At 42.2% G+C, this 21,666-nt stretch overlaps 1 protein-coding gene across 1 annotated transcript; it reads left to right on the top strand.

Moving 5' to 3' along the window:
- Nucleotides 1-1,350: 1,350 nt before the first annotated feature.
- Nucleotides 1,351-21,220, top strand: TMEM165 (transmembrane protein 165). The gene is made up of 6 exons (XM_066632670.1): nucleotides 1,351-1,705; nucleotides 11,159-11,384; nucleotides 14,226-14,401; nucleotides 15,664-15,846; nucleotides 19,159-19,264; nucleotides 19,957-21,220. Exons 1-6 carry the CDS (start codon nucleotides 1,541-1,543, stop codon nucleotides 20,031-20,033), a joined length of 933 nt encoding a protein of 310 aa, XP_066488767.1. The 5' UTR covers nucleotides 1,351-1,540; the 3' UTR covers nucleotides 20,034-21,220.
- Nucleotides 21,221-21,666: the final 446 nt, after the last annotated feature.

Genomic DNA, 21,666 nt, shown 5'->3' with positions numbered 1-21,666 from the left:
ATCTAAAAAGATGCAACACCAGCAGACAGCCACTAGAACAGACAGTGCTGGGGTGAGGTGGGCCAGTTACTCAAGGCAAACAACACAAGGCAAACAACAGAAGAAGAGGAGGGAATTGGAGACTTGGATAAATGGGAAGAATGTGCAATTACTTCAGTTATCCTCACCATTTGAACTTATACAGTATTAATTTGATGGAAGACCCATACAGTAAATATTCATCTCTTTTTGGAACTCTGATGGATTGATTCATGCCTGCATGTTCATTACTTGAGGCTTATCACTAGTTTACTCAGCATTTGACGATGGGCTCAACCTGATGGTGTGAACTGTGGCCACAGAAAATAATTGTATTTTGAGCAGACATCTGGTGATACAAAAGTTCTACTTGTGATTATCAATGAATGGTGATAATGGCCTATTCACAGTCAAGTCACAACAATAATGAACATGCATGTGTGAACTGACCCTAAGATTAATATGCCCAATTTCTTTTAGTTGTTTTGTTCTTAATTTCTCTTAAACACTGATCTTTGTAATCAGATGCCAGTTTCCTCCTACCATCATATAACTGTTTCCATGTCATCATATCCCAAAATAGGCTTCCTGGTCTTGTACCAAAAATGGAGCTCAGTTGTTTATCTGTGTTGATCTGTGAAAATTCAACCCATGATAAATCCATCCTTATTCAGCTTTTCACCCTCTCATTAAAAAATGCCAGGTGAAAATGTTAGATTCAAGCTGCAATCCTATGCATATTTAAGATTAAGCCCCACTGAACACAATGGGACTTACATCTGAGTAGACATGCATTGGATTTGGCTATTGATCCTGAACTGTTATCTCCCAAAGTACAGAAATTAAAAATCTTTCCAAGTCATGAAACTTACTTCAGAAGACAGAAGATTTAAAATATCTTTTAGGTGTATAACATTTATGAGCCTTCAGTCCATAGTCTTCACTTCTTGCAAGAAGGCAAGATAAAAACACTTTATCTTGTCACTTCTGGCCGTGACATCACTTCCAGGTGAATGGCATCTCTTGGTGATGTCACTGTTGCCCATGACATCACTTTCAAGTGAATGGCGTCACTTGGTGATGTCACTGTTGCCCATGACATCACTTCCGATGGGTCCCCACAGGTTTCATTCTAAAAAGTGGGTCCCAGTGCTGAAAAGCCCAGCTCCCCGTCTCACTCCCTCCCCTTCCCCCTGGGGTGCTGCAGACCGCGCGGCTCCCTCCATCCCTTCCCACCACTGCTCGGAAGGCACACGGAAGAGCAGAGCTCTCAGGCCGGGTCGAGCGTCACGTGACCTGCCCCCGCCAGCTTCCCTTCAGCTTCTGGGCTGAAAGAGGCTCGTTCAGGCTGACGGCTCCTGCTCAGCCAATCAGAGAGGCGGGTGCTGGGGCGGGCCTCTGCGGCGCTTCGGTTGCGTGGCGAAGAGCCGAGCGCGAGGCGGGCGGAAGCGGTGATGGCGCCAGGGAAGCGCCGCCGGCTCCGCTGCCGCTAGGGAGAGAGGCCGGCCGGGCCCGGCGCAAGATGGCGGCCCCACCGCGGCTGCTGCGCGTTCTGCTCCTGCTGTGCCTGGCCGCCCGCCTCGCCGCCCCGGAGCCGGAGCCCCAGCGGGAGCGCGAGCCGCCGCCGCCGCCTCAGGAGCAGCAGCCGCAGCCCGCGGCGCAGGGGCCGGAGCCGGCCGCAGCGGAGGTGGGTGAGGCGCGGCCGTGGGGGAGCCTGGAAGGGGGACTCCAGAGGGCAGTCGCAGGGCCGCCCCGGTCTAGCTGGCAGGTAGGGCTGGGGCCCGGGTGGGAGCCCAGGTCTGCCCACACAGGTGAGTCTCACCCGGGAACCCAGCTCTTCTTGCCCAGTAAAGGCCACTGTGGTGGCGTAGCTGGAGGGGGCGAAGCGCCTATCCGGGCGGGGGGCTCAGCGGGGCGGGCAAGCGGCCCCTCCCTTCGGAGCCATTCCCGCCGTACGGCTCCATTTTGCTCCCCCCGCCGGGAATGGCTCCGAAGGGAGGGGCCGCTTGCCCGCCCCGCTAAGCCTCCCTGCCGGACTGGGCGCTACGCCCCCGTCCAGCTACGTCACCGGGCCACTGAGAACATGAGCTCAACCGGGAGCCCAGGTCTACCTGCCCTGCAAATGGCCACTAAGCTATACTGGGATCCTATGCCTACCTGGTGAATCTGGGCTCCAAGTCGGCAGGAGCTCATGTCTACCTGCCTGGTTGACCTGGCCTCTGGAGTTAAGGTAGTGCTTACACACACACACACCCAACACACACATTGTATCTGCCCCTGGGTGACCCAGAGAGCCTTCTGTGACCCATCTGGGGATGCAAACACGTGGCCAGACTAGGTCAGCTTCCCGGAACAAGGAAGCGTACACCTGTTCCTGCTCACCTTTTTCCTTCTCTGGCAGCCTCAGGCAGGGAGTGGCCAGACACGCTTGTCTCCTGAGTCAGAGGAAGGGAAGAACACACACCATCCAGTTGGGGCGGCTGGAAGGCAGCCATTGCTTGCTTCCAAGTACTTTTGGAGTGCTAAATAGGTGCCTGCAAGGAGGAGCCCACCCACTACTTACAGCACGCTCCCCCCCCCCCAAAAAAAGTCTTGTGGACCCTCCTGTTGCAAGCTTTTCTGGTAGCAGGAAGTGTTTATCCTACCTTGGTCGAAACATGTGTTTGTGTACTGTGTGTGTTCGTAGAAAGCAAAAGAACAAAGGAAACGGTGGCCAAAAAAAAGGCATGGATTTTTGGCAATGGTCCACGTCACTGTTTGTCAGCATGCCACCTCTTAGTTTCATGGCCTTTTGGTCTCGCTGCTACGGTAATATAACTGGAAGATCAGGCTGTTAGTTAAGAACATAAGAAGAGCCCCGCTGGATCAGGCCCAGGGCCCATTTAGTCCAGCCACCTGTACCTTACAGCAGCCCACATGATGCCTGAGGGATCACATAAGATACTTGCATCTTGCTGCCACTTCCCTGCATCTGGTATTTGATTTTCTTTTGTGCACTCCAAATGAAGACACCTGGCTGTGGCTTGGGTTTAACTTGGGCCACTTTATTAAATACAAGTGATGTTTTTAAAACATGGAACCTACTGAGCACACAGTCCCTCCCTTGCCAGTCTGGGATAGTCCAAAAAACTACCATCCACAGCTAATTCAGATGGCTGAAAAAAAGCTCTTACCTGACCCCCATGATGAGTGGCCAGCTAATTTCATTCTGGTGATGTGTGAGAGAGAAAAGTTACCTCTTTCTCAAATTATTCATCCTCCAGTTTCCCTCCTTCTGCCCCCCCCCCCAAATACTTCAGAATTCCCATTGCTCAAGAAAATTTCTTCTGCTCTTTGTTGAGTAACATGGAATCCATATTATAACCTTTAGGTTTTAAAACAAGGGACTGACTATAAATTAGGTTGGGTGGGGGCAGTGGTTAAAGCAGGTGGCAGTGAAAACTAGCTGGTATCATTGGGTACTACCAGTATGCGTTTGAGTGGTAGTATGGGATAATAGCTGCAAGCCTTAAACCCTGGACTATCTCTGAAATCTTGAGGGGGAGTGGAGGGGGAGTAGGTATGAAATCTTAGGCCTGTGTGAGTTCTGTATCTGCCCTAAGGTGGGAGGAGCTGTGGTGCTTAATCAGCCTGCAGTTCTTCAGCAGAGAAGCAAAGACACTTTTTACTGCATCACTTAGTATTTTCTTCAATATTCACTCCTTGCTCACAGAATAGCATGTACAGAGATGGGAGAGAATGATGCTAAATTCTTTAAAGTAGAAATGGTGGGGCTACAAGATCATGAGTATCTCCAAGAGACTTTTATTTATAGTTATAGCACTGAGAAGGACAAAGTATGACTTCCCCAACAAAAATGCCACTTTTTATGACAGGTGTTATAGAGTAGTCTCTCTAATATGCATACAAATCCTTCTCCTCCCCCTGCTACTTTTTAGTAGTTTAATTGTGACCAGGACAAGATGGTTAAAGATAGATTAATTAAGGCTGCAATCCTAACCACACTTTCCTGAGAGTAAGCCCCATTGAACAAAATAGGACTTACTTCTTAGTAGACCTGGTTAGGATTGTGCCCATAGAGTGTTTTTGTATACTATAACTTACATTGTACTACCTAAAATTGGAAATGGGGACCTGGTAGACCTGGGCTCCTGCCCTGACAGGGAGCTCTGACCTACCTGCTTGAAAGTCTTGCAACGTGTTAAAACTGCAGCTGACACTAACACTGTTGTCAAAGAATCTATTGCAATGAGATTATATTGGGGGGGGGAGGATTGCAAAGGAGTTGTCCTGGTCTTCACCCCACTAGTATTTCAGTCTTTTCCAAAGCGTAGAGAATGGTATGTCTCTGGAAAACGCCTTTGTCTCTAACAGCACTGTGTACAATATGTAAATATAGTAATGGGGAAGTTTAACCTTCTGTATTTCTGCTTGTCATGTGACTGGTTACTTTGTACAAGACATGTGTACAACTGGATATTATGCCTCCTTGTACAACTCATCTTCTGCAAAATCTTGCAGTGCACTGCTTCAGTTTGGCAAAAGGAGTGTGTAATCTTTCTGGGGGGAGCTGCTATATATCCAACTTTTCACAATCTTCTGTATTGTCATAGAGAAGAGACCATCTTTCTGTTCCCCCTCTGTGGTTCTAGACAGCAAGTCATACTGCCTGGTTCTCTGCTTCCTCTGCATGCATGAACACACACATGCATCCCATCCATCTGCCTGGTATATAACTTGGAATGTGACACCAGTTGCTACTATACATCTGTTTGACTTGGGGTGGGTAGAAAATGATGGTAGTAATACACTCCCTGCATCCCTATTCTATAGGGAAACAAGCATTCCTTATTTGAAAAAGTTCAATGCTATAATACAATAGGAATGGAAAACAGAGCTTCACAGTGTCCCTTGTATGAAATTCTGATCTGACCATTTCAGCAGTCAGATCTGTATTTCTTACAGATAGCGGTCAGTTCAGGAAAGAGATTTTTGTTGCTAGGTTCTCCCTTCCATTGTCTTCAGAGACTGAGATGATGGAAAACTTGGTTCATAAACCCAGCTTCTCTCCAGGTTAGCTTATTCTATGTTGTCTGAAGACTCCTTCATGAAAAACTGCATGTGTGAGCATCCCAAGTCTGTTACTGCCCAGCAATTACTGATAACTCATGCTGTGACTTGCAATTCTGTGCATGGTTTGCTCAGTTGTAAGGAGTTGTATATGTCCTGGAAAAGAACTTAAATATCCTCTTTTTCCCTGTGAGCAGGCCCCTGCAGGCAGCTTTGTGTAATAAATTATACGTAATGCAATTTTAAATTTAATAAGTAATAAAGTGTTTACATAGTTGGCATCCTTCAGTCTCGGAAGACTATGGTGTCATGCTCTGAATGGTGGTTCTGGAACAGAGTGTCCTCTCCAGTGTGTGAAGCCTGGGTAAAGTAGGTATGGAGGATAGGCTGTTACCCATGCAGCAAATCCCCCCTCTCCACGTCGCTGAAATGGTCCAATGGAAAGGCAGAGGCCAATACGGTTGGTTCCAGCGGCATCGCAGGAGTTGCCAGAACGTGACTTTGTTCAGCCATGAACTGCCTTAGGGACTCCGGCTCCAGATTTTGCCTCGAGGTTGACTCCTGAAGCCTTTTCCATAACTGGATGTAGCCACAAGGCAGTGGAGGTTTGGGATCAGAGTTTTCCTTCTCTCAGATGAGCTGCCTTCCCAGGCTGACGAGCCCCATCTACCTGGTTTAACCACATGAAAGTGTTTAACCACATGAAATCAATAGACAAGTGTTTTTAGCTTTTATTTTGTCATGTCCTACATTTTTCTTGAATGTCCTACATTTTGGGGTATCTCGTCCTCTTTTCTGATTATGACATCTGGTCAACCTGCCTTGAACTTAATGGGGCTTGCTCCAAGTCTGCAGTTTTAAGAGCTACAATTAAATTGCATGTCTTCTAACAAGCCTTGCATAAAGCAGGTTGCAGCTCTCTACTTAATGAAGGTTCTGTTGAGGCAACATAGGAAACTTGCCCAGAGGCCTGCTCAGCTCAAGCTTCTGTTGTGAAATCTTACTCTTACAGGCAGAGGGGGTGCCTCAAGCAGCAGATCTAGATCTAGGAAGTACTAGTATATCAACTACACTTATTGTGTGTTTGATTGCCTGTTGCTTTACTAATATGAATGAGACATCCATTTGGACTTTGCTGAGTAACTTTTCCTATGTTAATATTAAGATGGTGTACACTGTATAATACAAAAGATTATAAAGTTAAGGTAGTTCCTTAAGGCTACTTCACACTTTATACTATGGTTGTGCTTACCATGGGGATACACATGCCACAGAAAACACCTGTGTACAATAGCTGCTCTTCATAATGCCTCTCTAGTATGGGTACCTGAGTATTTAAGGGTGCATGTCTGTTGTTTACTTTTTATAATGAAGGAAACTTTGATGTACCCATAGCAAACAGCTAAAGTGTGAAGCAGTCCATAAAAACATAATTAGAAAGAGATATGCAGTAGTTGCAGAAATGAATTCAGTGTAGAACAACTTGGCATCCAGGAGACCAAAGTCCTAAATTGTGGAGTTGCAAAATTGTGATTGCAAAATTATGCAATCAAAATGACAATCCGACTTGGATATCCAGGACCATCGTGACCTGTTGTTACTCTTTGAGGGGTGAATAAGCTTTAGGGATTTTGGTGTTGCAAGGTGAAACTCAATAGGAGGTACTTGGATTCCTTAATTTCATTTTTCTTTTTGTGTTTCTATTAACTATTTTGTTTCTATTAACTGGCTTTTGCAGCTCCTCATCAATGTTCTTCTCTTGAATATGAATGCAGGCCTCTGCTTGCAGGGAATTTAATAACAGTAATTTGTTCTTTTGTCAGAATATCAGTTCAGTGGTAAACTGATGGATTATCTGATAAGCAGGTTTTTCAAAATTCAGCTACTGTAAAGTTGTATTGATATTAAAGTTTGTCTAACTCAATTGTATATTAAGAACCTTACTGCAATTCCTGTATTGTGCTCTTACTGTTCAAGAGCTATTCATTGTGCAAGACAAAATGCTATTGATTGCGTCCACGTGTTCCATTAACAAAAGGTTTTATAAATGCTTCTTGAGCATAGAAAGGGTAGCTTCCCTTCGAAGACTGACTTTTTATTCATGAAGTCATTGAGATGAGCTGAAAAGACATTTAAAAGAACAGTGCAGAAGTTAAATTGTTTCACGATGCTAGAGACAGAAATTTGTGACTTCATATTGATTATCAAATAGCAAAAAGGGTATTGTGTAAAGCAGTGGTTCTCACACATTTAGCACCAGGACCCACTTTTTAGAAGGAGAATCTGTCAGGACCCACTGGAAGTGACATCAAGCAGGAAAATTTTTAACAATCCTAGGCTGCAATCCTACCCACACTTACCCAGGAGTAAGTCCCACTGACTGTCATTGTTAAAAGAATATACGACATAGTAGAATATACTATGTTAAAAGAATATATGTCTCGTACATAGTAGCTTGTTAAAAGTACAGGTCTGTAACATTTCCTCAAATGCAGTTACATACCATGGTAGCATTGTCTAATACATTAAAAATAAAATATTGAAATGAATGGGGATCCACCTGAAATTGGCTCATGATCTACAGTTTGAGAAACACTGGTGTAAAGGAAACTGAAGTCATCCTCCTCCACATTTGCCATATGTCCCCTTCGAAAATGAGAATTAACTTTCATCCCTCTCAACAGACCAACATGATACAATGTATCTATTTGGAAAACATGGGCACTAAGCATGCTTAGATATGATGCCTTAAGCATATTTTTTATCAACACAACCAGCTTTTCATGTTGTATTTGATCTTCACCTTCATTGATGGTTGAGTCATTGGTGACAAAAGGCTGCAGGTGAAAGTTTTTAATCTGTAAACTTGCTGAATGCAAAAATCTGAAGTTTTAAAATGAAAATCCTTAAATTTCTACACCTTTCAGAACAACTGATTCATATCAAAAATAAGAATCCTAGTGTTGTCCTTAACTCTTCCTTGCTATAGCAGATTATTTTCACAAGCAGTATTTATCGGTTTGAACAGTGATGAGACTCTTGTTAGATTCAGGCTGGATAATGGTACTGTGCTGCTCTGGTTTGCGTTGGGACTGAACATTTCCTTTATAACATCTGATAAAGGATGTTTAAATATAAAGTGACAAATTTGGAGGTGCTAGAGAAGTTGAAAAACTAACTTGTGGGATGAACAGCATTTGAGTTAAGTAAAAAGTCAACAAAGATAACTGCTATCTATATGGGGACAGCAACTACCACATGGTAAAATGCTGTAAAAGTGTAATGTGCAGATGAGTCAAAGTCTAAAGTTCACAGTAGCTTATACAGTACTTCAATCTTTGCTGAGATACCTTTTTAGTAATAATCATTAAGTGATTAAAACACAAAATATTAACAAGCATGGTAGATTAGGATCAAAACATGCTGAAGTGGGCAAGTATTGATCAATTTTAAGTAATATCTGTATTTGGGTATGTATAGTAAAGTACAGGTGTGTGTCACTTAATGACAGTGTTAGGTTCTAGTAACCCTGTTAAGCAATTCTATTGTTATGGAAAAATATATATAAAAACTTGCCTTTGTGGTGTCCTTAAGAGGTCCCAGAGCCCTTCTCCAGGTCATGCTGATTCTCCATGGCCTCTGAATGGCCCACAGAAGCCTCAGGAAGCTATTTTAGCCTTTGGAAGGAAACTGGAAGTAGTTTATGCGGGCCAGTGTCAGGATTGTGGGCCATTCTCAGGATTGTGGAGGACGAGCACCACCTGGAGGAGGCCTCTGGGGCATCCTAAGGACACCACCAATACCAAGAGTTTCAGCTGCTTTACATTAAACTAACAATGGACCATTGTATATGCGGCCTGTCAATGGTCAGAAGGTCACCAAGCAATGCACACCTGTACCCAGAGTAGTGCGAGAACTATCCCTAAACAGTTTCTTTTCAACCATTCCTCAAATGAGCAAATTGTAAGAAATTTCACAATGAAGCTGTTTTGTATTGTGAACCATTGTCAAACTGTACTATTATTTGTTGGTGGTCAACTGGGATTCAGATATATTTGCTTTCTTGCTTTTTCTACCCTCAGTAATACCTTGCCTTGGAAATTTGTTCTTTCTCGGTCATCTAAATGTCACTGTTTTAAATTGGTTGGTATAACCTGGCCTCTTCTCTAAGCTTATAATGGAGTGCTTACAACAGTCTTGTAGTACTGCAAAGATAATTTTAATGTGAACCTTTGTGGACTAAAGTATACATCATTGGATGCAACTGAGGTCCATGAAAGCTTATGTCAAAATAAAATCAGTTAGTATTAAAAATGCTATGGATGCTTTGTCTTTCTGCAACATACTAATATGGCTATCCCTTCAGAATTCACTCATTGTTGCCACAATAGCATTGAAATATGGATGCCAATAGTGGGAATATTTTGACACCATTTAAGAGACCAGTGTGATGTAGTGGAGAGTATTGGTCTTGGTTCAGAAGACCTGGTCAAACTTTCATGTAGTTTTGGAGATTACTGAGTGACCTTGATCTCTGTCTAACCTACCCTGCAAGTTTGTCATGAGACTAAAATAGGATGTTCCTAGCTTGTGTTATTTAGAGGAATGTTGGGATACAAATGTATGTAATATTTGGGGGAAAAGCTAGTGTGCAGCAAGCAGGGATATTTAACACTGAGTGATGTGGCGCAAAAGGGTGGTGTGTAAATGTATGCAGAAGTAAAATCTGAAAGACCTACAGTGTTCACTTCCTCTTAAATCTCTCTTGGTAAACAGTTTACATCTTAACTACTTTGTCACATAGTTAAAACATTTTAAAAACATCATCTTAAAATGGTTAAAACATCATTTATCCTTTTTTTTTGTGGCATAAGGATTGCTGGCCCTTCAAGTTGCCACAGGGGAGAAGCTGTTGCAGCAACTATTACTAACCTAACTATTCTCTGGTACATTGGTAGCTCTGCAAAGCATCACATGAAACATTCCTTCTCCTGCTAACGTTTCTGTTTGTTGCAGTGGAGTGACTTCACCATAATGAAATGAAGCCTTGCTTGCTTTAATTGGTTTTTCAAATGTTTCTCTAAGGAAGCTCCATGATACCATTCCCTTCTAGGGAATGAAGAACTAGAATTGTTTAACAGTGCATATGCTCTGAGAAGTATTGAATCTCTATCCAGATACAACAAACTAAACTTTTCGGCCTTTGGTATTCAAGTACAGTTTAGTTCTTGGTAATATGTTATCTGCCCAAATACTGGAAATATTAATAGCTGAAGATTTATATGGTAACATTATTATACTATAAGCTTCTTTTCTATTACTCTTTCATTTTAAAAATAACTTACTACAGGTCATGTCCCGTAATCCACTGGGGTTCCGTTCCAGAACCTCTAGTGGATATTTAAAAAGTGGAAAAATAGATTTAAAGACCCACTTCCAGGTTTCTTGCCCCTCCATTGCTCCTAATAAGGTTGTGTCTCGATATTCACAGGGGTTTGATTCTGGAACTTCCTGCTGATGCCATAAAATGTGTTAAACAAAACCGATTTTTTAAAAATTAAAAAGTGTGTTCCTTTACCATTGTAGTTTAAAAACAACTTTTCTTACTGAGGCAGTCAGCAATTAGAAATGCAGAGGGCCCCTTGCCTTTGCCTGGTTCAGCTGATGAATGGAACGATCATTTGCATGACTGTCTCTCTACAACAGTAAGAAAAGCAGTTTTTTAAAACTGTGATTTTAAAGAGATGCATTTTCCCCTTTTCCAGGAATCAGCACATTCCTTCTCATTTGCAGTGGCCATTCGCGTTGAGTCAAATCTGTGTATAAAAAATCAGTGTATAACAAGGTTGGACCTGCATGTGCAAAGAAATTCATTGATTAAGCAGCTGGATATATGTTGATGATCTTTCATAGCTTGCAGAAGTAAATGTTATGAAAGGTTGTGAAAAGATAGGAAATATAAGCCTCCCTGGAAAATATGCTAAAACTATAGACTGTAAATGTTAAACTGTGTTGGAAAAAAAACTCAGTTTTAAAAGATCTTTAAAAAATCTTTATATTTATTTTTCAGAAAGGGCCTACTCCAGTTTCTCCAGTCCGTTCTGTTAGTGAAGATTCTACAGATAAGACTAACCTTGGATTTATCCATGCATTTGTGGCTGCCATATCTGTCATCATTGTCTCTGAACTTGGCGACAAGACTTTCTTTATTGCAGCCATTATGGCAATGCGGTACAACCGCTTAACAGTGCTGGCTGGGGCCATGCTTGCCTTAGGACTAATGACATGTTTATCAGGTTTGTACTGTGATTTCTCTGTTCAGAAATTCATGAACTCAGACCAATCGGAAAAAACAAATGTGGACTAAGAGAACTATGCATAATCAAAGCTTGCTTTTTGGGTTACTTTGCCACAATAGTTTCTGCCACTGAAAAATGAAGCCAGAGTGCCTTGTGTGTCAAGAAGGAATTGTTGCCATGAAAACATCCACTTTTTTTTGTATGTGCATAGGCTGCATTCCAAGGAAGCATTAACTTGAACTTGGTGTCATTTTTTGCTAATGCATTCAGTCCAGCTGAATCTTGATTAGAGTTCCTTAGTGATATCTATTATACTCTTTCTTTTTTAAGGCTGCTAGTTTCAGTAGTAATACAGGTTGAGTCTCATTATTCATGAGGCTTCTGTTCCAAGAACTTGTGGATGGCAAAAAAGGCACTATAGCAAATCAATTTAAAAAACGGTCTCTTTGTTCTGGTGTTTTAAAAATCACCTTTGCTGACCTTTGAAATGCACACAATCAGTCTGTCTCCAGGAGCTTAGGCCTCACTAGGAGGCAGCAATCTCTCTCCTTTCACCAGGAGCCCCAGCAAAGGGGAAAGAATGGAGAAGGTGATAATTACTGCCATTTAGCCTTCTTTCACGTGCTCAGGAGGAAGGGAGGAGTAAAGCCTGCAGGGAGAATGATTGATGGATTGTCAGCCAGCTGCCCTCTCTGGCATTATTAAAGGACTGTTTTCCTTTAATTTAAAGAGCCCTTCTCATCTTTGAAATAGAAAAATCTTTGGACACTTAGGTTATACCTGTAATCACTTGTATGACTGTCTCTCTGCAACATTAAAAAGCAGTTTTTAAAACTGTTATTTTAAAGGGATACATTTTTCCCCTTCTCCAGGGATCAGCACATTCCTTCTCATTTGCAGGGGGCCATTCGTGTTGAGTCAAATCCGTGTATAAAAAATCTGTGTATAATAAGGCCGGACCTGTAAGCAGTTATCAGTCATCTTGGAAAGAAATTGGGTCTTTATTAGCCGTTGAGAAATGGGAACCTGTGAAGTAATCGGAAGTAATAAAATTGGGCTTCTTTGATTTTAATGTTTGATTGCTCATCCAGTAACCATGATAAGGTAAAAGGTTGTACTAAACTGGTTTGGCAGTTTGTACTAAACTCGTTTATCTTCTCTGAAATTAGTCTTGTGAAAGGTCCTGTTCATAGAATTTGTATGTTCTTGCATGCAGTATAAGAATACAGAAAAGATGACATGAGTTGTTTACCTGTTGGCCAGCTTCGTTCATCTAAAATGCCCTTAGTGAAATGGTTGAACTATAAGAAATTGCATGGTACTGGTTGTGTAACAAGTTCAGAGAAATTTATCTGAAAACATAAGGTGAATAGTTTTTACAAAAAATACTGATATTAACTTCTGATCAGTGGACAAACTATTCATCTGTAACAAAGTAGAAAATTCCACACATTTAACTTACTAATACTTTGCATGACTTAATGGAACTGTTGGCAAGTTGTATTAATGTTCAACCTTCCAGTTATTCAACAATGTCATTAGTCAAAACTGAGAAATAGTCTTGTGGCCCAATCCCAAGGGGTCTTTATGCCTCCGAAAAAGCATTTCAGTAGCGTAAATCCCTTTGTGGCTGTCTCAAATGCGACAGCACCAGCACGTGCAGTCTGGCTGCCACCACAGGTGGCAGGGTCTGTGTGTGAGTAGATAGAGGGTGCCTGCCAGAGCAGGTAAGCCTACACAGGATTTGGGGAGTGGTGGAACAGGAAGGCAAGGAGAGTTGATGAGGCCCGAGAAGGGAGCAGATTTGGCAGTAGTGATGCCCACCAAATCCTAACCCCATTTTCAGGTCAATTTGTGCCAGCCATAGAGTTGGTGCAGGTCCAGGTTGACCCATGGTGGCAGTTGGGGCACCTTGGACAAGCAAACAAATGTTTCCTTACCCCAAGGAGGCCTCCAAAGGCCAAAACTCCCTCGAAAGATGCAGAGGGAAAACTTGCTCTTCCCACACACGATTGCCACACTTCCTTGGTCTCAGCCCATCTGCAATATATGAAGGTTGTTGTAAGCATTGCTACAAGATACAGGAAGCTGGACTAGATGGGCCTATGCCCTGATCCAGTGGGGCTGTTCTTGTGTTCTAATGTTAAGATACATGCCAAACACTGTTGCCATGATCTCGCTCTCTCTGGATCAGTGGATTTTATTGGTAAATGTTGCTTTTGCAAGCACACGAAATACTGTGCAACCCTACAGTCGGAGCACAGCATGCTGTCTTCCTGTTTGTGTCTTCTTGCAGTATTTGGTGTTTGTTGTTATGTCTGGGAGAAGTGATAGCTCAGTACTGGAGCGCATGCTTTGTAAGCATAAATGTTTTGGGTTAAAAACATTCTAAATGGAGTTCCAGATTCAATCTTTTCCATTTCTGTTTAGACTCAGAGTAGTGGGGCTGGACCCCACCTCTTTCTGAGGCATAGACTCACTGATAATGGCAGAGTAAACCACTGATCAGGTAGAATAAGGCAACTTCATATGTAAATGGACTCCAATGTACAAAGAGAACTGGATGGTGCTGTTGCTGCATACCTAATACATTAGGTATTAGGCACCAGACTTAACAGAGGCACCAGACTTAACAGAGACAAGTTAAAGACCAAAATCAGTTGTATCATAGAAGAGTTTGATAGTTGTCTGTGTTGATTGCCTCACTAAGACAAATTAATAAGAGTTCTCTGAATTAATGGGAAATCCAATGCTCTGTTAACCAGCCTGTACATTGAATTCTATTAGAGAGAATATGCAAGTCTGGCTTATTGTGTACTGTGTCTTTTTTACCCCCAGTTTTATTTGGCTATGCCACCACAGTAATCCCCAGAGTATACACATACTATGTGTCGACAGCACTCTTTGCCATTTTTGGCATCCGGATGCTCCGCGAAGGCTTGAAGATGAGTCCAGACGAAGGTCAGGAAGAGCTGGAGGAAGTTCAGGCAGAACTCAAGAAAAAAGATGAAGAAGTAAGTGAAAGTATGTAGGACAAGGGAATACACTTGATGAAATTTGGGAAATTGGGGGAAAGTACCTGGGAGCTAGCCATATCAAGTCCTACTTAGAATTGACCCAGCAAATGTATGGTTATTTCAAGAAAATGCTTCTACTAACTTTAACTTAGTTATGTAGCAAAAACATATTCTCAGTTGCCCCTTGCTGTATGTGTTAACTCAGCGGTTCTCAAAGTTCTTCTGAGATGTCAAGAGGGCGGTATTTGCAGGGGTGTGGGGAGGTGCTGATGGCGCTTCAGTGATTGCTGTCCCACAGGGAATAAGGGGTTTGTAAACATACCTTGGTGGTAGCCATCTGGAGGGCGCCCTCCAGATGGGAAGTAGCCATCTGGTGTGTGCGGGAGGCTCAGGCCTCCCCCCCCCCCCGTGGGCCTCCCCGCTGCTCCAAACTTCTCTCTTTGGCAGTCACGACCCACTTCTGGATTGCTTTCACAAGACTGAAAGTGGGTCGTGATCACCAAAGAGAGCAGTTTGGAGTAGTGGGGAGACCCACAGCCTGCCCCACATCCTGCAGATGGCCAGCGCTATCTCCCCAGGTATGTTTACAGGCCCCCTGATCGCAGTGGTGCCACAAGAGCTGTGGCACTGTTGCTGCAGTCATTTCTGAGACACTCACTTAAGGGAGAATGGCCTGCTTACAGTTCTTCTGGGGGGTCACAATCCACCAGTTTGAGAACCACTGTGTTAAGCTGTTGTGCTTAATTTTTTTTAATTGCAGCCCTTGGGTTTTAGCTAGACTTAAATAGAAAACTTATTGAAGAGCTATTAAATTGACCAACATCTTAAGTTTAGTGATGGATTGATGTCATTCTGTTTAGACAATTTCTTTCTAGTTCAAGTTATTTTCATACTTCAGCTCTTGTTTTAAAGTAAGATTGCTGATATTGTACTAGTTACATTCTAGCACATGTTATATCTGATTCTTTTATATCAGGATAGTAAAAGGTGGAATCTGTTAAGTTCTGTGCAAGGTTCAGGATTTGTTAAGCTGCAGTTGCTAATAAAGATTAGTCACAACTCTGCCATTCAAACAGATTTTGGAAGAATGGAAAACTTGAGCTGGACTGAATTGTTAAACTTTGTGTTAAATGCTAGTATTATCTGGCAGTACACAAACCATGGATTGTAATCTGGTAATAGACATATAAATGTGGTGTGAAATAACCTCCCCTTCCAAGAGTGTTAATTCTCTTTTGGCATCTGCTTTTCATTTCTAGCTCCAGAGAACAAAACTATTAAATGGACCTGGAGATGTGGAAACAGGAACAGGTCCCACTATACCTCAGAAAAGATGGTTGCATTTTATTTCTCCAATTTTTGTGCAAGCTTTTACTTTAACATTTTTAGCAGAATGGGGTGACCGCTCTCAGTTAACTACAATAGTTCTGGCAGCAAGAGAGGTGAGTGAAATGCATAAGATATACATAAACTCAATTTTCAATATCTAATTGGACAATAAGGAAAGTTCAATGTCATGATTTGCCCAGGCATGACTCTTAAAAGGCATGGTGGCTCTCTTCTCTGGTGAGAAGTAACTTTCTTTCTTCTTTCTTGCATTGTTGTTGCTTTTAATTTATATATGAAGGAGCAATTGCACTGTATACACTGGTCTCTAAGATCTATGGAAAAGAAAATGTGTTGTATGGATCGCCCCATTCATTTTTAACTTCCTGAGGAACCATGGGAACTGTAATCAAAACCGCTTTTGAGAACCACAAATTAAGCAGTGGTCCTTGACATTGCACTTCTTGTTTTGATTCTCCAATCCTATATGTCCTGCTTGTAGGGAGGTTTGCCAGTGTCTAAGTAGCCATTCAGATAACATTCAGGTACCCTGAAGTTGGTGTCCAAGTATCTGCTGTTTTTGTTTGCAGAAGTTTCATAGTTTCAAGTTTTGTGCCAGTATGCTTGACAACTGTGCAGAAGGAGTTTGTTATGAAGTTATGTCATTAAGTTAGGAGTTATGTCAGAATAGTCTAGTCCAGTGTTTCTCACTGTTTGTCCCCCACTGTACCACTTTGCATTGCCTACCTACTGGAAGTACCACCAGAAATAACTGGCATTGATGTCATTGACAGTTATGTCTGGATTGGGAGGCCAGATGCAACATGACAAGCACTGGTAAGAGGGTCTGGGAAGACAGGGCTTTTACAAATGCAGGAAAAGTACAGACTTGGAGCTCTGCCTGCTGAGCTAAGTCTCCTACTGCTGCTTGTCATGTTGCATCAGTGGTCTCGGTGCCAGGTAGAGAGGATCAGGGTTCCCATAAGTACCACCATCTCAGGTACCACCAGTCAGTACAGTTGTGAGTGCCTCATTTATTTGCCATTTATGCCCATGTATTAGAAATATAAGTAGCTAGGGAAACAGGAAAGGATGAGAAATGGGTGAAGGAAGGAAGGGTCCAAGATCAGTAAGGTCTAGAGCAGAGGTTCCCAAACTAGGGTTTGCACTGGCCCAACCAGGGGAGCCCTGCCTCTGCCCCCTTAAGGGCTGAAGGGGGCGAGGCAGCGACATGATTACCAGAATCACTATCATGGAAATGGGTTGCAGTAGTTACTTTTAGACTTGCAGAGGCCAGTGGTGTTAGGTAAGAACTCCCTGCCCCCATCCAAGGCAAGATCCTGGTGATGGCATTGCTGCATTCCCCCCTGTCCCCGCAAGCACTTACCTCAGTTCCCAAACTCCCTGCAAGTTTGGGAACTGATGGCCTAGAGTGTTTAGAAAGCACAGATGAAACAATGCTGCCTGATCTAATGTATAGTTTTGCTAAAATAAAATTAGGAAAAAGGGTGGCTGAATCTTTGGGGCAGTGCAGTCTTATTTCCTTGTAGTTCTTCAGTTGACATGGTATTGCTGAGTAAATCAGCTTGAATTCTTCAACCAGTGCACTGTGACACATACTACTGAGTAAATTCATAAACGCAGCTTTATCATAATGCTTATACAGAGGGGTGTGACAGTTAAAATATCCTAGTAGAATTTGTTCTCTATGCTGCCCTTCTTCAGCAAACCAAATGCTTGGCCCTCTTTGACCTGTGTTTCAGACTGTCGCAACTCTGCTCATACCTTCTGAGACTCAAAACAAACAGCCTGTGTGCTATAAAAGCACTTTCTATATAATGCTATGCTTATAAGCCTGGTTTGTCTGCTGCTAAACTTCCAGTTAATCCTATTCTTTTCCCTGATATCCCTTCAAGTTTCCCAACTGAAGGCAGCTTTTCTTCAAATGCTTTTCTTACTGCTTCCCCTTCTAGTAGTAATACTGCTGCCAGTATCTTTCTTCAGCACCTTTGGATCATCTCATAGTTACTAATGTTGAAATGAGCCATTAGCTCTAAGTACAAGTACTTTCCAAACCAAACTTAGATACCGAATATACAGCTTCCTTTCTGTGGTAGAGGAAGTGTACTTCTGGCACTATTCTCTGGTTTAAAATCAATGCTAAGAAAACTAAGCTCATAAGGCTGCTTCAGATCTTAAGATTAAAATACAGGTTCTTCTCAGCTGTTGCCTACCAGTCCTTGCTTGTTCACCCACCCTAGAGTAGCACCCATGTTCATCTAACAAAGAGAGGACAAGGAAGTTGCAATTACCTTATTCCTCTCTGATTTTTGGAAGAAGCCAAACACACATCATGATAACTGAGAAGATGGAAGGGACTCTACAGATGCCTGAAGCTGTTTAATGGCCACATCTGTGTGAGTAAGCAACAAGCCTAGTTCTCTGTTTAGCAGAATTGAAGTACTTTTGAAGTGCTATTACTTTAAAGCAGTGGTACATAACAAGGAGTGAAAATTTGTTTGGTTCCCTGCTATAATGTACACCCCTCCTAAAAAGTATCCTGTTGTGTGTTTTTGTCATCTTTTGGAAACTATCATCTAAAACATGGGTGTCCAAACTTTTTGGCAGGAGGGCCACATCATCTCTCTGTGTTGGGGGCCAGCGAAAAAAAGAATTTACCATTCAAATTTAAATATATTTACAAAAATGAATATATTAGAGATGGAACTTTCCTTTCCTTCACTGCCATTGCTGCATCACAGATGTGCAACAAGCAGTGGATGGAGCCCTCATCCCATAGCTCATGCGAGAGGTCAAACAGTTGTCCCCACACTGAGAGCAGTTGCGTCAGGCCAGTGTGGGCTCCAGCAAGCCTTTAAAGGGCCAGAGATTCATTGGAGACTGAGGACTCCCCGCAGGCCAGATTGGAAGTCCCCAAGGGCCGCAAGTGACCCCTGGGTCGGGAGTTTGGGCACCCCTGATCTAAAACAGTCACCCTCTTCATTAATGCGTTCATTTGAGGTGAGGGGCTGATGGTATGCACAGACCCTCCAGACTCCCATGGCCTGGCAGTGAGACCAGCAATGCAACATGACAGTCAGCAGAAGGAGGCTTGGCTCAGCAGGCAGAGCTCCAGTGTGCACCCTCCTGTCAACCCAGAGCTTCTTACAGTGTTTCCTGCGTTGCGTCTGGCCTCCCAATCTAGATGTAACTGGCATTGATGACATTGGCAGATACTTTTGATAGTACTTCCAATCCATGGACCATGCAAAATGATACAGTGGGGAAATGCTGTTCTACATTATCTGCAGATAGCTTTGATTGTTCACATCCTTTGAAAGTACCTTCTCTCCATCACCCTGCTGAGAAACTGGTGTTAAGACCTGTAGTTTTCATACTGCACTGAAATCCGATATCTGTTTGCCCAGGACCCTTATGGTGTGGCAGTGGGTGGAACAGTTGGACATAGCTTGTGCACTGGCCTAGCTGTAATTGGAGGAAGAATGATAGCACAAAAAATCTCTGTCCGGACTGGTAAGTAAGCACATTAGCTGCTGTGAAGAACTACACTTTCTAATCTTTATAAACTGAGACAAAATAGAGGAATTTCCAAACTTGAAGCTAAATGTCAATACAATCACTGTGTTAAAGTTGGCTGCATGAAACACAGCTATTGTACTTGAGTGCTTTCATCCATGTGTTACACACATGTGCACCAGAAGGAACCAATATAAAGTATGCATGGTGAAGGAAGTATCATTGAGTTCCCCTGAGAACTCTGTTGTGGTTTGACTGATGACTAAAACCTAATAGGTTAGCATCTGTGGAGTGGTAGTTGCTTAAAATTATCTCCATGTGGGTTTTTCTCCATGCAATAGACTTCTTGGCCAAGAGCAGTGACTGCCCTTACTCAAGATAAAGGTGACAATATCATGAAATTGGAAATATATGGGTGTTCTGGTGCTAATATTAACATATTTCAAAGTATGAAAACAAATCTCATACCTAATAGATACAACTTTTCAATAAAAATGTTAGTTCTACCTCCTTATGGGGGCCAGTGTTGAAATGCTAGGACAGGAGGAGAAGTGCTGAGCATTGCTAGGTGGTGATTTGTCATACGAAAGTGGGGCCCTGTGTCATGGCAAATAGATTAGAATTGAGAGAATGTGGTGTGATTGGTCCTTTCTGTTGATCTGACCACCTTTTCTTTTTTCTTTTTGCAGTGACAATCATAGGAGGCATTGTTTTCTTAGCATTTGCATTCTCTGCACTATTTATAAGCCCAGATGCTGGTTTTTAACAAGATATTTGTTTCCCACTTCCTTGAAAGGGAAGGATTAGGAGCACCAAACCTACCATTGTATTCCTGTATATAATGTACAGCTACTTTTGTCAAGCAAGCACTGAAGATGGGATTCCGAAACTTTTATAGTAACATTTACTTTGGTTTCATGGACACAGACTGTACTGGATACTTGCATATTCTATATATTTGACATGAATAATGTATGTTTGCTTACTGTAACTGGCTTGAAAATGGAGATTCACCTCTTGAAACTATGGGGCTTGCTACTTCATCTACAAATCACTATTAGCGATTGCTTTAAAAATCCCTTTTCCTGGATAGATGAATTGCTGCCTGTGGCCAGCAGTTATGCCTTACAAACTGTCCAATAGAAAGTTTTAGGGAGAATCTCTTTCCTTGCAGCCCAAACACATCATTCTACAATCAAAACTAGAGCTGCTCTTGTGACTAAATGTCCTAGTCAAGACTTTGTAAATAGTGAGGGGAGGGGGAAGAGAATCAGAATATTTTGATATGAAGAGTGCAGATTCAGAACTTGTTTTCAAATGCAACCCATGCAGATATCTACCAGAAGAAATCTTTTTTTGTATTATATTAAACCATTTGCTTCATTTTTAAGTATAGTACTACAGATATTCATAGTTTTTCTTTAATGACTACATATGGACAAATGTGAATAAACTAGGTGTCTTTTTCAGTAATGTAACTACTCTGACTGGTAACTTAATTCAGAGGAAAAATTGAATATATCTATTTAATTTGTTTTTCCAGTCTATGCAAGCATTTGTGATCACCTTAAAGGTTTCTCTTTAGAGCAAATACTTGTGGTTTTAAGTAGATGTAGTAGCAACTCAAGTCTTTCACAGTCAGTACTGTAATGTCACTTGCATTTGATTGGAGTTTGATACTGTGTCCTTGACTCTTTACTCCAGACTCTCCTATAAGACTTCATAGTATATAGAAGCATTAGTTCTAGAACTAAGTGGAGAGTATATCCATGATAGGAAACATGGTATCTCTCGTAAAGTAGTTTGCCAGCAGTGCTTACTGGAGTCTAAGCACACTATTTTCCAACCACCAGTTAGACCAGATTCAATAGCCAAAGAGCAAAACTTACTGTACATAATAGACCATCAGGATGGAAAAAATTACTTGAAAAATAAACTTCTTTGTAATGGTAACCTGCTGTTGCTTGTGTTCCTGTGGTTTTCAAAATCAGTACAAAGTTCAAGGTTGACAGCTAAAGTGTTATGAATTTTGCCCACTTCAATTGAAAAAGCCACACTGCTATCTTAAGTCAACACATATGGTCATGTAGAGGGGTGACCACTTACATACTGTACCCCCTCTAGAGATGTAGTAAACATTTCTGCTGACCTTTTCCACCCTTTGTCTGTTATCTCTGCTTTAGAGGACATGATTGACTTCTGCACAACCTCAGCTCTATGTTGAACTGAAGTATTTGCTTTGGAGTTTTGACTTGGAACTAGGGTGATTAAAAATCAGGAAAACAGCAAGAACCACAATTTTCCTGCAGTTACAGCCCATCTCAGTAAGCTAGAGGGATCTACAAGTTGATCAAACTGTTTAATGTATTGCAAGACTCAAAGAGGGAAATCGCTGTCTG

Source organism: Tiliqua scincoides, chromosome 6 (genome assembly GCF_035046505.1).
Source record: "Tiliqua scincoides isolate rTilSci1 chromosome 6, rTilSci1.hap2, whole genome shotgun sequence".
NCBI classification, from domain to species: domain Eukaryota; kingdom Metazoa; phylum Chordata; class Lepidosauria; order Squamata; family Scincidae; genus Tiliqua; species Tiliqua scincoides.
This window is presented reverse-complemented; position numbering and strand designations above follow the sequence as displayed.